The sequence below is a fragment of the Rissa tridactyla genome, chromosome 4, assembly GCF_028500815.1.
Source record: "Rissa tridactyla isolate bRisTri1 chromosome 4, bRisTri1.patW.cur.20221130, whole genome shotgun sequence".
NCBI classification, from domain to species: Eukaryota; Metazoa; Chordata; class Aves; order Charadriiformes; family Laridae; genus Rissa; species Rissa tridactyla.
In genome coordinates this window covers 22,244,811-22,258,120 of record NC_071469.1, presented here as the reverse complement: position 1 = coordinate 22,258,120, position 13,310 = coordinate 22,244,811, and the positions used below count along the sequence as shown (strand labels likewise).

Below are 13,310 nucleotides of genomic sequence, written 5' to 3'. Positions count from 1 at the left end.
TGTCACATTAAATATGCTATTTTGTTTGCTATGAGAAACCCTTATAAACAGGTAACCTGTGTTTGCCAACCTATCACTGTGTTCCAGAAAGGCAAGCAAATAAATTGTAACTTCAGTGACAGAGCTATTGAAATTTTTAAACAAACAGAACCCAACTGTTTTTGTCTTGATTTCAAATACTGAAAGCATGCATGATTTTTCAAAAACAGTAAAATAGAAAAATGTATTTTAAAAGATTTAGTGCTATACTGCAGGCAGATCATCAGAAGTATGACCACACTGGAAGTACTGCTAGCCTCCCAATCCAGAGAGAGGCCCAAACTAAAACCTGAACTAAAAATACCTTGAACTCCAGGGAAGCTCAAAATCTAAGGGTACTTGTCATGAATGGAACCAAAATTCTTGATTCCAGTGTGGGTCCATGTTTGTGCTTCCATACCTATTAAAGGAGGTACAGTGTGAATGCTACAATATTTACCTGGGTTATTATCAGCTGGTGGACAAAACCTTCAAACCCAGAGCAGACAGAGGAGAAATGAAGGAAACATTTGACATCAGCCTCTCGCTTGCAGGCTACAGCCGTTCCACTGAGGAGGGCTGAGGGGACACCTCGGTTGTAGACCATCTGATTCTGGATTGAATTTTACCATCAGCTAGATTTTGGTGCCTGACACGAGCCCTACAATTAAAAAATAAGGCAGCTGTGCTCGCTTCAACGTAACAGCTTTACAGTCGCTGTCGTACCCCCCTTGTCGTTCAGATTTCCCCGAAGAACGTTAATAAAGCATTAACGCCTCCCACCCGACCCCGGCCCCCGGTGCCATCCTCCTCTCCCAGGTACCGCTCCGGGCTCCCCGGGGGAGCGCAGCCCACCCGCGGGGATGCTCTTTAGAAAATAAAAACAACAACAGCTCGGCCGAGATCCCCCTCAGCGCCGGGGGTGCCGGCCTGGACAGCAAGGGAGGAGATGGGGAGAGGCCGGGACGCGGGGTCCCCTCCGTAAGGCAGCCCCGCGGCGGGTAGCTCTCTCCCCGCCGGCCCGGCCGCCCCCCGCGGGCTCCGCCAGCACCATCCCTCGGCGGAAAATGGCCACGGCCGGGGCCACTCGCCCCTTGTGCTTTGGCTGGGGGAAGGGGCGACAGCCATGTCGCCCCGGGAGCAGGGGATGAGGGGGGCGCTCACCCGCCTGTCCCTGCGTGGCTCTTACCTCAGGGGGCGAGGAGACAGGGGAAGGGGAGAGGAGGGCGGGGGGCCCGGCTGGGCCCTGCTCCCGCAGCGGGCGAGCGGCCGCCGGCCGCGGGGCTGGGTGGGGGGGACCGGGAGGGGAATACAGGCCCGCCGGGGGAGGGGCCGGGCCGCGGAGGGGGCAGGGCTGCTCGCCGCAGTCACCCTCACACATACCGCGCCGGGGAGGAGAGAAAAAGGGCCCCGCTCCGGCGGAGGGATACAGCCCTACATATATAGCGGGGCGGCGCAGGCTCACAGCCCCAGCACTTCTCCCAGCCGCCGCCGGGGAGGAGGCAGCAGCCGCCGCCGCTCGTGGTCGCGCAGTTCCTGCAGCCGCCGCCGGGCCCGCCGCCGCCGCGCCATGGTAGGTAGCTCGACTGACCGCGGCGCGGGGTGCCCGGGCTGTCGCGCTGGTGGCTCGCTGCGGAGCCGGGGACGGTCGGGTCAGCGGAGCCGGGCTTTCCCTAGGGAGGATTGGGGGTAGGGAGCCCCGCCGGGCGGCGAGGGCGGCGGGAGGCCGCAGCCTTCCCGCTTGGGTCCCCGCGGGGTGAGCGGGCTGGTGGCTGCGGACGCCCCCCCGCCCGCCCGCCGCCGAGTTGCGCGGTTTGGCCGCGGGGCTGCGGCTCTTCCTTTTCCGCCGCTTCCTTCCCCTTTCCCCGGGGCCTGCCGTGTGGGCGCCCAGGCCCCGCGCCCTCCCGCCGCGGCCCCGCCTCGCCTTTCCCCCCCCTCCCGCTCCCCCCCCCCCTTTCCCCGCCGCATGCGGCGCTCGCTCCCCTCCGGAAAGGGCCGGGCGCGTCTCCCCGGGGCCGCGGCCCTACGGCCGGGCAGGGCGCGTTGCGGGGCGGGGGGCCGCGCCGGGTGGGGCGCGGGGGTCTGCGGGCGAGGATCCCGCTGGGCTCCGGCACCAGCTGCACTGCGCAGGGAGCGGGCGGGGGGGGGGGGGGGGGGGCGGCGGCGGCGGCGGCCCGGGGGAGGGCACCGCGCTGCAGCTACTGCGGCCTCGCCCCCCCGCCCCCCCCATCCCCCAAAAAACCGCAGCAGCCACGGCGAAGCCCATCACTGTCTGCATTACATCATGTCTCCTCCTCTTCCTCCCCGGCCCCCGCGCACCCCCCGGCTTGGGGGGGGCGGACCGGGGCGCAGTGCGCTTTGCTCGGTTGGAAACGGCCCAGCGCCCCCATGGGGGTCTCGGGGTGGTGGGGGAGCGTCGCCTTCCCTCTCCCGCGGGGGCTGCGGGGGAAGGCGGGCTGCGCAGCCGAGGCGCCCTCGCTGAAGGCTGAGGACGCGGCGCGGCCGGGGAGGGGAGGGGACGGGGGGGGCCGCACTGCAGCAGTGGGCGGCTGCCGGCCGGGAAGGGCGCCTGTTGCGCTGGGCGGGCTGCGAGCCCGCCGCTGCCCGGCCGGGCGATGCCAGCCTCCGCCTCGCCTGCCCCAAGGCATCGCTGGTGGGATCCGGGGGCTCCATCCACCACCACCACCCCCCCGGCCGCTGCGGTGCCGGCGCGGGCTCCCGCGAAAGCGGGCAGGAGGAAGGGCTGGGATTTTTTTTCCCGGCGTTTTTTTATTTTTTTTTTCCCCTCTGCTTCCGGCGGTTGCAGGCTGACCTCTTAATCGCGTTGTGGCAATCTGGGTGTTCCTCGGCTCTGTCTCTCCATCTCCCCTTCCCGTCGGGGAAGGCTGACATCAGCGGGACAGGATTTGATGACTTGGCTGGGTGGGGTGGTGGCTCCAGCCCTGGGTACCTTTGTCCTGCCGCTGGGGCGGGCGGGCGGCGGTGGTGCCTGTTGCTCGGGAAGGTGAACCCCGCGGCGGTTTAGGGTCGGGTTGCTCCCGGCACCGCTGCGTGTGCGAGGCTGGTTTGGTTTTAATTCGAAATCCGGCTTTTTAGAAACGACCCAGTGAGCCCCGACTAATGGGGCAAGGAGCCGGTGCTGTGGGTTGGAGGCTTTTTTTGCCGAGGTGTGGCTCTGTTTCCTCTTCTGCAGGGCATTGAGTCTGTTATGTAAATTCCTTAGATAATCTCTAAGGAAAACCTCGTATATTCTGGAAAAATCACAAAAAGAGTGTGGAAAGTCGAAGTGGATTTTGAACACAAGTTTTTCTGCTGTTATGAAAGAAGATTTATTAAATTGGAACTCGTGTCTTTAACCGTTAGCACTTGTACCCTTTTTCCCCCCAACCTGCTGTGCATGTGGGGAATTGTTTAATCATTACATACAGACATTAAAACACAAAAAAACCCCCTAACAACTATTTACAGGTGAAATCTATGAATGTCACTTAACATATACAGCAGGCTTTCAACCCTGCCCTCTTCCCCTGTGCAAGAGCTTAACAGATTGTATAGCCTGTTAATTCTCCATTGTATTTGTTGCTCTTTACTGCAGTTAATGGGTTTTATACTTGAATAATGGTATTTCAGGACAAAAGGGTTACAAGATGCCTGCTTTCTCTGACCTACAAAAAAGCTATCCAATAAAATTAGTTTAAAAAGAGTTAGTACCTTGTATTCTCCAGTATCTACGATTAGGTGTGTAAAATCCAGGTGTTTTTTCTCTTTTTAATGATCAGGAAAATGCATATTTTTCCATAAAGAAGTGATTAGCTTCTTTGAGTCCAAACAGTGGAGCTTTTTGTGATGCTCTATCCATACAGAAAAGAGAGGCTTCTGGAAGGATGCAGCTAGCACAGTTAAGGTCTGGGAAAGCACATTTAATTGCCCACTGAGCTGTATGCCTTTGGATGCATCAGTGGCCTCTTGATGTATAGAAGGTCACAGGCAAGCATTTTAAATCTTGCTACTTAAAATTATGTATAAACCAGCCTGCATGTCAGAGGGAGTCACTTTAAACTGCTTGGCTGAATGGAAAGATAATGTGACACTTGAAAACCGGCGTTTTCTTTGTCAGAGATGGCAACAGTCTCCATAATACCGGGTAGTAATTCCTCTTAATATCACAGCAGAGACCTTTCTATTAAGCTAACAGTAGGCTAATACTTGATGCGGTGTGGTGGGGGAGGGCAGACTTCAGTAGCGTTAGATCACTAGGTGGCGCACTTGCCATTAGCCCACTAATGTACAAATACCCCCACGCAGTATTAGGGTCACTACACTGCTGGAAATTACATCTGATGGGATGTGAAACCCCAAACACATGTGATTAAGGATTTCATGCCTCTCTGACCAAACGCAAGGAGCCTGCCCTGTGTCCTTCATCTCACCAAATCAGATTCTCCGAGTTGAAGGATGGCATGTCTGGTTCTTCATCTGCAGTTTCAAAACAAGTTAGCTTGTATGCTTTTGGAAATGGCTGCATGGTGTAGGTGAGTGGAATCTCCTTGCAGAGGCAGAATTCCCAGGGTTGACAGTGGCTTTGTAAAAGTAATGATAAATCTAAATGAAGTATCTCATGGTTTGACATAGCTAGAGGTAAACAATATTCTAAAATGTTCTATTCTTCGTGTAGGCTGATCAGCTGACTGAAGAACAGATTGCTGGTAAGTGTCTTGATGAGAAGTTATTGTTTTTTTGCTGTCTCCTTGTGACTAAAAGAAAATACATTATCCAGATCTGTACTGACACTTTTTTAAAAAGCACTCACTTCTTAAAAAAAATTCTGGAAGATTACTGGTTCATTGCCTCTTAATTTAGACTGCTTCTTCCTTGGACTACAGATGATCTTTTTTTGGACTTTCAGGCTTGAGCCAAGTCCTTCTAGATTTCTTGCAAACAGAAACAATTGCTAGACTCACGTGAACTTCTTGGGAGTCAAATCAGACCTAGGTACTCTTTTCTTTTTAATAAGTGAATATCTTCACTTTTTAAAAGTGAAGATAAACTTGAAATGAAATGGCAACAAATAAACCTAAAATGGATTTATTAGAGGTTAATATAAGCCAGTGCATTTTAAAGAACTTCTAACAGAGTGTCTGTAATTCAAACTGGTTAGGAGAAGGGGCATTATTTGACCTTCTGAAAATCAGTCACCCACTTCTGGCTGACATTAATTCTTGTTGTCTGTAGCCTTAAAAATAAGTGGTGAATGACAACACTTATTGTTCCTGTAAGTCTGTTAATGGTGAAGGGAACCCAGTGGGTTCCTCCACTTATGCCAAGCAGCTGCTCTGTATGGTGCAACTGTGCCTCAAGCAAGATGATACTGAAATGCATTATGGAGTTGTAATGCAGATAGTAGCCACATGAATTAAGTTTGAATATACTATGCAAATTATGTCTTGGTACTGTTAAGTAATTTTGTATTAATAGTTGAGAGTGTTAACTCTCTCGATATGTGGACAATTAGATAAAATGTATCTTAAAATCATACCAGGCATTGTCAGTGGAGTGCACTTTTAGTATGCAGTTTTCTCATGCTGGTGATATTACTAAACACTGGGACTGTTTCTGCCTCTAGAATTCAAGGAAGCCTTTTCCCTATTTGACAAAGATGGTGATGGTACTATTACAACAAAAGAACTGGGAACTGTCATGAGATCACTGGGTCAAAATCCAACAGAAGCAGAATTGCAGGATATGATCAACGAGGTAGATGCTGATGGTAAGTGTTGGAAAGGTAGTTACTAGCTCTGTGATCATCTTAAGCATGTATGACCTCCATACCTGGGCTTGGACCGCATAGAGATCTATATCACAGAATCTTCTCTTGAAGCAGTTTCAACATACTCCATAGAATCTAAAGTCAGAGGGATGTCAATTTTTTGATTGCTCTCTGTACAGCAGTCAAAGATCCTAGCAGTATTAGTGAGAATATAAAAAAGGAGATGGGCAGAGACAAAGTTACGCTGTTCGTCTTTAATATTTTATGGATCACAGGCTTCCTATTGCTATCGGACTTGTCCTGACCTGCTGTTAACCTGCATTTCCACCCAGCTTTTCTATACATGTTTCGTCAGCCCGTGTTGGTCTTAATAGCTGTACTAATGTCTGTGGTTTTGTCGAAGGCCAAAAATGTGGTAGGAGTGGAATAGTGTTAAACTTCCAAGAATTCAAAACACAACAGGGAGAGACTGTATGGTCTATTGTAGTATATTAGTTTACTAATAGATGGGGGGATTGGAGGCAAAAAAAAAACCCTTCCCATATCAAGTCTATCAGAATTACTTCAAATGGATGCTAGAAAGGGTAACGGCACATTTTGTTTCTGAGACTCCAGATGGGCTAGCAGTTATAAAAAGGGAAAATGCTTTCCCCTGCTCAGTGATGTCAAGGCTTTGAACTTGTATGTTCGTTGTCATAGTGATTTTTCTCTGATATTTCTCTAAAAGAAGAGTGAAATTGTATTGGCAAGAGTACAGATGATCTGATTATCAGGCTGCATTAATTACAACTACTGTCCTAAAAGTGTAAGTTGACTGTAGTTGCTAACTCCTGGATGCAGATATTGAAGAACTTCAGGGTTTGCAGTGCTATGTTGAGTTTGTATATAGTGGTTTCTCTAGGTTGCAGGCCACAATGCTGCACTGGTGGATTAAAAATGAAAGGAGACTGAGGACTTCAGATAGGTATGCCTGCCCATCTGTTTAAACTTGTTTTATGGCAGAATGGTTTGCTGTTGCTCTGCATGTTCATGGAGGATTTTTCAGAGCTGAGTACAAGCCGTGTATTCAGATTTAGCTGGTAGATAAAGCTGGCCATGATGATAAGTAGCTGTGTATGTCCCAATCTGGAATCCCTAAGATGCAAAGGTTTTCTTAAACCGCATTTATTTAACTTCTTTGCTATACTTGCCCAATGAGTTTGTATGTTTCCCTCAAGCCATGAGTAGATCTTAGTTGCACAGTGAACTATTTCATGCAGGTTCTTTTGGTGCATAGGGCTGAATCCTGATTATAGTAATATAGTTTCTGCTGTTTTAAAGAACTTGTTTCTTCACCACACCACTTTTCTCATAGCTTTGAGCAGCCTGAAGTTTGAATCCTTACTTTGAATGAAGACCGTAAAAAATCTTCGGGGTGAGGCCTGGATGTTACCAGGGATTTTCAGTTTTGCAGTGAAGTACCTGTAAGAACACCTACTGCTAAGCTTATCAGAAATACCAAATAATGGCAGCTTTTCTCATGTCACTGGAATTTGCAGATCCTTGTTGTCCCTTAAAACGGTGCATTACTTCTGTGGTGTACAACATCTATGAAGGAAGTTGATTTTTAACATGGAACAAGTGTTTATGAGCAGCTTAGTGAAGTGTAACTTTCTCGAACTTTAGATATCCTGTATTTGTAGTGCCAGCTTTATAGTACATTACCTTGTAGAGTCTCCCACAACAATTGGGAGATTCTAAAGAAACTAAACGATTAATTTTGTGGAGTGATTTGAAATAAAGACAAGTCTTAGTATTGGTTAACCTTGCAGCATCAGAGTGGTGTTTTACTTGCAACTTGGGTGGCGAATGGTATGATTCAACCTGGAGAGAAGGCAACAGTTGATTTCTGTTTTGCTGAAACGCTGCAGTGACAGTGGTTACTGCGCATTGTAATAGCAAAAAGGCAGTGGTAGCCATTAAGGGAGAAGATTCAGTTCCTCTGTAGGAATGGTTTACAGAGGATCTGTCAGTCTTGTCCCTGGCTAAATTAATGACAGATTATTTTCTTTGTATAAAGAAAAGCATGGAAGTTTAATTTTTGGAAGTTTCTTTTCATTAAGGCAATGGCACTATTGACTTCCCTGAATTTTTAACCATGATGGCCAGAAAAATGAAGGACACAGACAGCGAGGAAGAAATCCGTGAGGCATTCCGAGTCTTTGACAAGGTATTAATAAAAGTACAAACATTCTTTAGAGGCAGTAATGGTGTCCACTTTTTCCGCAGCGTTTTCTCTTGTCTAGGAGGAAAACAAAGTCCTCTAATAGAAGCAGAGGATCTGGAAACAGAGCAGGGGTTATTCTGGAAACAGAACCAGGACTGTTGCAGGCTGGTTCTACCTGCCTTATGTAGCAGGTCTAAGCTTTAGGCTTATCCATGAGAGGAAAACTTTTTGGCCTTTCCTTAGGAGCAGAGATGAGCAGAACTTGATGCTTGTGGGGAGGAGAGGTGGTGTTTTTCTGTACCTTCTGACTTCAGGGGAATGGGGGGATGCTTGCATGGATGCACAAGGTTTTATTCTTCATTATGGAACTTTTGAAGCTAAGATGATGTCATCAGTATTTAGAGGGCTGTGAAATATTGCATGCTCTGTTTTCAAGATGTGGACTTTGAGGTTGCTTTCAGGGAAACAGAAGAGCTCAACTCCCTCTGTTGTCTTTAAGGATACCTGGGGATACATGGTGAAGGTTAATTATTTCTAGAACAGGGGTTCCCCTCTTTGGATTGCTTGGATATGACAGATGTTAGAAGAAAATTACGTTGAGCAATGACTGGTGCAGGTGCTAAGTTGATGCACACGTATGTGTGAAAGAAAGCCTTACTACTTCTCCTTTTATGGGAAAAAAAGTGGCAGTCTCCAGTACTTTGCTGGAAAACATGCTAACAGAAATGTTTGATTGTTTGTTTTGTTTAGTACTTTATCTACCCCATGGGGTTATTTCTGCAGAGTAGATTTGTGTTTAAACCCACTGAGGTAGCTTATCTACTGGTGATGGCCGTATGAACTCCTGCTCTAAGCTAGTGTATTCTTCCTGTAGATGGAAGAGGACAATTTCTGAAATGGCAAGGGATGAGCACTAGGTTTGGATATTACTAATGGGAATACTGACTTAGAAGTGTCATTCTCTCTCTTTTTTCATTTTTTTGCCACGAAGCTTTTCACAACTCCTTATGAGTAGAATTTAAATGCTTTCTTTGAAGTTTTATTCTATAGCATCTTGCCTAAGAAGCCTAACCTAGCCACCTGCAGTGTGGTTGTAGTGGTAGTATTATCCAGAAGAGAAAGCTGACTTTATTCTTGCTGGTGGGGAAATTGTTGTTTGGTCTTGGCTTTTTTTTCTGGGGGGGGGGGATGGGGGAAGGAGGGAGGAACTTGCTTAGGCAGCAGAGACTAAACAAAAAACACTGTGGTTTTGGGTTTATTTTTGAAAGCTCTTTAAAAGTGTTAAAAATACCTTATCACAGCTAGAAATCAGGCATGCAGTTATTCTTGCAGTATAGTAATTGCATAGAAGGATGCGGTGGCATGCGTGCTTTGTGATGCAATGGAACTAGTGCATACTGTAGGGTTATACAGTGTGCTGCGTCTGTATATCTGTCCCGAGTGCAGTAAGGCTAGTTCAGAAGCAGTTACTGGAAACCTAGATGTAGTTTCAGAGTTAATCAATGTCAGGATTGCTGATCATGATCTTGTGCAACTCTCTACTCACAGGATGGCAATGGCTATATCAGTGCAGCAGAACTACGTCACGTTATGACAAACTTAGGAGAAAAGCTAACAGATGAAGAAGTAGATGAAATGATCAGAGAAGCAGACATTGACGGGGATGGGCAAGTCAACTATGAAGGTAAAGAGATGTTTGTCTTGACTCAAAACCATTATTTGGATTGAGTGAAAGCCTGTTGTGTAGGGCATTAATTTCTAGTACTTGAGACACCAGTTTAATTTGGTTGTCCACTTCTGTGGACAAAAACTTTGATGCAGTGAAAAGGGCTCTTTTTTTATGCCAAGTGCATTTACAAGACTTATCAGTTGAAGTACTCTGGAGACAATAAATCACAGTGACTTTTTATCTTTTCAGAATTCGTACAGATGATGACTGCAAAGTGAAGAGACCTCCTTTACACCTTTTTTCCTCTAGAAGAATCAAATTGAATCTTTTACTTACCTCTTGCAAAAAAAATGTTCATTTATTCATTCTGTTTCTGTATAGCAAAACTGAATGTCAAAATACCTTCTGTCCACAAACTGCATGTAATGGTTGGTGGTCCTGTCCCCAAAAGATAAAGTTAAACATCAGTTTTACAATATAAATAATTGTACTACCTTGAAAATAAAAAAAAGGAAGCACTTAGTGAACTCAAAAGTTCCATTTGCTAATGACTATTACACTGTTTGGGCTGGCCAGTTTTTCATGCATGCAGCTTGACAATTGAGCACAGTCAGACATTTGTATTAAAAGGAAAAAAACAACCGAAAGGATCCACTCTTTTGTTCAACGGTGGATTCTAGTTCAATTTGTAGTATAAATTGTCATAGCTGGTTTACTTTAAAATTGGTTTATACCTCAGGATGGTATGCAGCAAAATGGTTGAAGGATGCAAAACTTAGAGAAAATGCCCTAAAGGTTGAATGGTTCTCCTGTACGTAGCAGTGTGCTCCAAAAATATGATGATCTTAACTATGGATGGCATGTCTGTGTTAAAATACTGGTTTAACATTGTCTGCATTGCACTATAGTGAAACGGGTGTCGGGCTGTTACCGTTCACAAAATTTTTAAAAGAAACTTTCACCAAGGGAGCATCTTTGGACTCTCATATTTTTAAAACCTTCTGTACCATGACTTGGAGCTGGCGGAGTAGCCTGTGGACTTCAGCACAACTATCAACATTGCTGTTCAAGATATTACAATTTATGTCCATTCCAAGTTGTAAATGCTAGTCTTTTTTTCCAATAAAAGACCATTAACTTAAAGGTGGTGTTAAATGCTTTGTAAAGCTAAAATATATATATAATTGAGATAATAAACCAAAAAAGCAGTAGGAGGGAAGTGTTTCTATGAATGACTTGCTGCTAAATTATAATGCACATGTATGCAATAAGTTATCCCCTATCTTTTCAAGATGGCAAGAACTGACCTCCTGTAACCCAAGACCTTTGCTATAAATAAATGAACTTGTGCTTGCCTTTCATATTACGACAATGTTAATTTAGTTGGTCTTAAAGTCGTGCAATGCTGACTCGTCAACTATCAGCACAGAAGTAACACCTCATTTCACTAAAGTGGAGAGCTCTGAGCATGCATGTCAATACTGGGGAGACATGTATAGGTTGCTTATGTTTTTTTTGACAGGTTATAGAAACTAGTTGGAGAATTTAAACAGCATGGACTTCATAGATATCTATGATTCTCAAACATGCCAAAAATGCATTTCTCTACCCACAAAAAGAAAAAAAAAAAAGGACATTTCTTTTACAATATGTAAAAAAAACAAAAAAAAAACAAAACTAAGCCTTTTTGGAAACTGGGGCTATTATGTCTTGACTATCTTCTCAAACACTTGCATGAATTTTGTGGGGTGGAGAAGAGGACTAGGGTTAATTTAAAAACCATCTTGTTACTTCTGCTTTGCATGCACTAGCAGTGCTTAGTCATTCCAGGTCTCTGAGTAAGTGTTCTCTGATCCTTCAGCTTCCCCATGAATGAGTGGCAAAGCAGCCATGTCCACTCTTCTTTGTTTGAAAGAAGAATGCTTTTTTCTTTTTTTTTTTTTTTTTTTTTTTTTTAAATAGCAGAGCCTCCATGTGGAAGGCTTTTATGCTTGGGAGGGAGGGACTACAGCTTAATTACTTGACTGTAAGTTTGTTTCCAAACGTAACTGGAGTTGCAAACCTTAATTGCTTAATTGCCTTTGGTTTTGGAGAGTATTGATACTATCTCTTGAAAGAGATGCAAGTCTCCATTCATCCTGTCTAACTGAGGTGCCTGTGTTAAGAACTTGGTTGCTTGAAATGCAGCTTTGCTCAGCGAGGGTCAAGAGACACCTTCAGAAGGCATTTGAGACTATCTGCCTTCAGTGATTATTTTTTTTTTTTCCTTTTTTAATTTTATTTTTTCCTGGGGGTGGGGGGATTTCTGGGTGACTAGGGACCCAGACACCTTAACCAAGTGCCTAAAAGTTAGATGGGCTGAATGTAGGCAATTGTTTAGATCTCTGGTTGTAAAGGCTCTTGGTATGGCTGTGTATGCTGTCTTAGCAAAGTGGCCACCATGATGGGAATGTCCGACTACCATTTGAAAGTAGAGTCTTGCATGGCAGCTGCAAATGGCTACTTCGGTAGTGCTTGAGAGAGGCTGCACTGATTCTGTAGACCAGCTTTTAAAGAGAACGTACTCAAGAGACAGACAAGGTAGGAGCAATGGTTGCTGCTCTGAACTAATTACTTCTTCTGCCTGAGTGTGCAGAGAGATCTTGTCTAGTAGGTAAATGCTTCTTACCATCTATCTGTCATTCACTCACGGTTGGTAGGGTAGTTCATTTAAGAACAGCTGCTTTTAGCTTATTCAGTGTGCTCTGTGCTTGCTAGCAAAGAGACCTCGTTCCTGCAAGAGGTTCTTGGCTTGATTAGAAATTGTCTGGCAGTGTGCAGTGTTGGTATGCCCTGTAACTGAATCTGCCTGGAGGTATCTAATTATTAACTGACTTCAGTACCACATCAACCTCGAGTAAATGTATCCTCTGTACAGGACTTTAGCTCTGTTCCCTTCTGCATAGTGAATATCTAGAGAAATGAAGTGGTGTCATCAAGGATTATTTTTTTTATTTTTTTTTTTAATTTTTTTTCTGTGAGTGTGCGTGTGTGTGGCTTTGGCTTTTTCCAAATGTGAAAGTGTGGGCTGGATACACTTGGTGCATGGCTTAGAAACATGGGACTGGAAAGAACTTCCTGGGTCATCAGATCCAGTCCCCTGCTATTGCAGGCAACCGTGTCATATAATCCTTTTAATAAACTGATCAAGCTTAACCACCTGCTTGTAAGTGGCTTGTTTTCATGGAAGTTCTGTAACTCATGTTGCTCTCAACTGATGCAAGTAATATATGAAATATGAAGTTAATCAAAAGGTCCTCCAGCTTAGCTTTAGGTTTATCATTACACTTATTTATCTGACTTTCTCGAACCTGTTATTCTTTGCACAACACTCAGGAAAGTGTTGAATCTTTACACCCCCTTGCTATGAATAAGAGTTGGTGTGCTTGCTTATTTTTTTTAATGGAAAAGATGGATGTCTGGCTTGTTGAAATTTGTTAGATATGTTAATTGTCAAGGCAAGAAACAATTGAGTTACTTGTATTTGATACATAAATTTAAGGCTAGAGTATACATAACCATTTTTAAATACATCAACTTGCAGTGTAGTTTTATATTTAATACTGAAATTGTACTGCTAAAGTTTAAACTGCTGTTAATCATATTCCTCT

The 13,310-nt window shown here is 45.3% G+C and overlaps 1 protein-coding gene across 1 annotated transcript; it reads left to right on the top strand.

Moving 5' to 3' along the window:
* Positions 1 to 1,371: 1,371 nt before the first annotated feature.
* On the top strand, positions 1,372 to 11,337 carry CALM1 (calmodulin 1). The gene is made up of 6 exons (XM_054201294.1): positions 1,372 to 1,591; positions 4,694 to 4,724; positions 5,642 to 5,785; positions 7,888 to 7,994; positions 9,540 to 9,675; positions 9,910 to 11,337. The coding sequence occupies exons 1-6, from the start codon at positions 1,589 to 1,591 to the stop codon at positions 9,936 to 9,938; spliced, it is 450 nt and encodes a 149-aa protein (XP_054057269.1). The 5' UTR covers positions 1,372 to 1,588; the 3' UTR covers positions 9,939 to 11,337.
* Positions 11,338 to 13,310: the final 1,973 nt, after the last annotated feature.

Excerpts from the sequence above, each read along its gene's own strand:
- CALM1 (XM_054201294.1), top strand. Across the intron at positions 7,995-9,539 it reads CATTCCGAGTCTTTGACAAG|GATGGCAATGGCTATATCAG; the intron begins GTATTAATAAAA and ends CTCTACTCACAG. Across the intron at positions 9,676-9,909 it reads TGGGCAAGTCAACTATGAAG|AATTCGTACAGATGATGACT; the intron begins GTAAAGAGATGT and ends TTATCTTTTCAG.